Raw genomic sequence first — 3,003 nt, 5'->3', positions numbered from 1 at the left:
AAAAAAAAAAAGAAAAAACCAAAAGGTGCGTTGGTATTTACCCCCAAACGTGCTGCTGCTTTACAGGCTCTCCCGAGTCCTTACAACAGTTCCACTCATTTAAGCACAAAGCAAAATGTAACTGTTGGGAATTTCCAAGGCCTTATACTTGCGTTGTTTTTACCCGACTTGAATATCTAAATAAGATTCTGATATGCTGTTGGCAATACACTTTGAAACTGATATTCGAAGGAACTCAGATGAACAGGGAAAGTTTCATGTCTATTATTACCTATTCCTTACTCTTTTCCGCTAGGAATAGCATACCTGTCACAAGTATATACCATTCGTGTGGGCCAGAACCAGTTGGTAACAATGTCACTTCCATCAGATACCAACTTAATCAACAACCGTGCAAGCGCTATGACTCAGTTATTTGAATCCTTAGACGTCCACGAGAGAATCAAAGCATTTGCCACAAGATTAAGAAGAGACGTTGCTGGTAATCAAACTTTGCAAGATGTTGCTAATGCTTACAAAAGTGCGACAAGGAATCACTCACAAAGAAGAGAACCAGTTGGCGACCTATTATGCAAGCAGTATCACACTTCGTACACGGCACTCAATCGAAATCAAAAGTCAACAGTTGTTAAGATTGTCGAGGAAATGACCAAGTTTTTTGATTTGGATAAACCAGCAATGACGGAAACAATTGACTACAAAATGCAAGTTGTCTTACGTTCAGTCATACTGGACTTATACTTCTATGCAAGATGTCTTTGGGATGGAGACATACAGTTCAATAACTCACTTGGAAATTTGATCACCATTTCACTTGTTCTTTTCTTCCCCCATACCACCGTCCATGTGGACAGTAAGTGTGGACTTTCCGTCCTGGAATTGAATACCAAGGTATTTAACAACTTTAATGTTAAGGTTGTCGACGCGAACCCGAGTTTTGAACCAGAGCAGTTAAAGGTAATCAAATTACGAGCTTTCTGTCGGGAATCACTAATGCTCGACCCGTTTCGTATTCCAAGTGCCGACAAAGTGGCATGCATGGAACAACCATGGACAGCAGATCTTGTAACGGAGTTCATCTTACCCATTCTTCAATTTACAGGAACTCAATTGGACCCTCAATCTGACACGGAGTTGTATCAAGAACATCGTCTTGTTGTAAAGCAATTCGAGACAAGGTATGGGAAAATACCAGATTTATGCATCTTGAAGAAAGTGTTGAAAAATGGGAATGAAGATCTTGTGGAGGAGAAGAAGGAGGAGGAGGAGATTGTTTGGGTTGGCGAGGCAAAGTTGGCTCCGCTTGAGTTGTTTTATGAACTGGGCCACGTTGGGCAAGAACTTGTGTTGAAACAGCTTATTGCATCTAAATTCCTTGCTAAACTCAATTACTCGTTTTTGTTCACCACAAAAACAATTGCCAAAATTGAAATACTTGGTGTTGATAAAGACCAAGACGTGGAGTTGAAGGTGACAAACTACTTGCAACCAGGGAGCACGTTGAACCCCCTACAGTGTTTTCTTTTGGAAAGTATANTTGAAGGTGACAAACTACTTGCAACCAGAGAGCACGTTGAACCCCCTACAGTGTTTTTTTTTGGAAAGTATAACAGACCAAGCTTTTCGTATGACGGATGAGCTATACACTCAGTTGATGAAGGTTTTATTGAACATAAACACCGCAAAGCTGGCCTCAGCTGGTGAACAGTCAGCAAATTCAAGTGGATCCAAATCTGATTATGACAACAGGCCAAGCAGGAAGTACAAACACACGGAAGCTAANGCAAATTCAAGTGGCTCCAAATCTGATTATGACAACAGGCCAAGCAGGAAGTACAAACACACGGAAGCTAAAGGAGCACATCCTGGAGGGGACGGCTCGATACCCACTGGAAAAGTTTCCGACAACCACCGAACAGCGCATAAGAAAAGTTCAAATAGAAAGGATAAAAAGTCTCAGCTGCTCCAAACATTTGCAAAGTTTAACAAGTTGTCTGACGCGCCTGATGGAAAAGAATCTGGCAAAGACACAGCTTGTGAACCCAACCGTACTGAAGTCGGAATAGGCGAGACCAAAGATATTGAAGGTAGTGGTGGTGAACGTAAAACTGACAAAGATAAAGGCACAGAAATTGAAATTGATAAAGACAAAGCGGGCAAGCCTAAAGAGCGTGAAGTTGAAGCCGATTCTGGTGAAAATAATGCTACTTTTGAACAAACGGAGGGTAGCATCGATTATTCTGAAGACGAAGGACTTGGTACATTGCCAACCAATTTTAGGGAGAAGTTGAAGCTTTGGAATAAGCTTTTTCATCCACGTCGACATCCACGTCCAATATCGCGTCCAGAGTCACGTTCACGGGGGTTCCTTACCCTACCGCGCAATTGGATTTCGCGGAGGGATTGAGTCCAAGTCTGCCGAGACAGCGTAGAATCAACTTTGCGTTTATTATCTATACACTTGCTCCGTGATAGACCTTTTCTAATCTGATGTCGCCCTTGCTTGTTGATCCATCGTAACTTTTTCTCTTTTTATATTCCCTCTTTATTGGTTTCCCTGATTCAATCACCCCCTTCTTCCCCCTACCCCGTTTTCTGGAAGTGTCTCCGTTAGCTCCACCACCAGCTTCTCCACCATTTCTAGGATGAGCCGTGGTCTAGGCGTAGTAATCCTCTACTTGCACGATCATAAGAGATTTGGGATTTGATTTCTATTTTTTGGGGTTTTGCGTACAAGCCCGCACATCAGATTGGCTATCTGATGTAAGAGACGTATGAATGTAACAAACCGATACTCTGACGAGGAAGCTGTACTTTTGGAAAGGGCAGTCAGACAATTGTTGCCTACTTACACCCAGCGACGAAGAGACAAAAAAGAAGTATTGAAATGGTATCTCCCTGTAGCTTTCTTATTGGAGCCTCGAAAGGAGAGAATCCATAAGTTTTCAACAACCTTACAGATCTCTGGAACTTTTTGTATTATAGGATAGTACATCTTGATTA

The 3,003-nt window shown here is 42.0% G+C and overlaps 1 protein-coding gene across 1 annotated transcript; it reads left to right on the top strand. All coding sequences in view use genetic code 12, as the record gives it.

Annotated features, from left to right (window-relative positions):
• Positions 1-354: 354 nt before the first annotated feature.
• On the top strand, positions 355-2,407 carry KGF57_000461 (uncharacterized protein; the record flags this gene model as incomplete). Its single annotated transcript, XM_051754136.1, has 2 exons — positions 355-1,572; positions 1,640-2,407. 2 exons carry the CDS (start codon positions 355-357, stop codon positions 2,405-2,407), a joined length of 1,986 nt encoding a protein of 661 aa, XP_051611027.1.
• Between the last annotated feature and the right edge of the window lie 596 nt (positions 2,408-3,003).

Source organism: Candida theae, assembly GCF_024610275.1.
Source record: "Candida theae strain CBS 12239 chromosome Unknown scaffold153, whole genome shotgun sequence".
Lineage (NCBI taxonomy): Eukaryota > Fungi > Ascomycota > Pichiomycetes > Serinales > Debaryomycetaceae > Lodderomyces > Lodderomyces theae.
The sequence above is the reverse complement of the archived record's forward strand: the minus strand, read 5'-3'. Positions and strand labels throughout refer to the sequence as shown.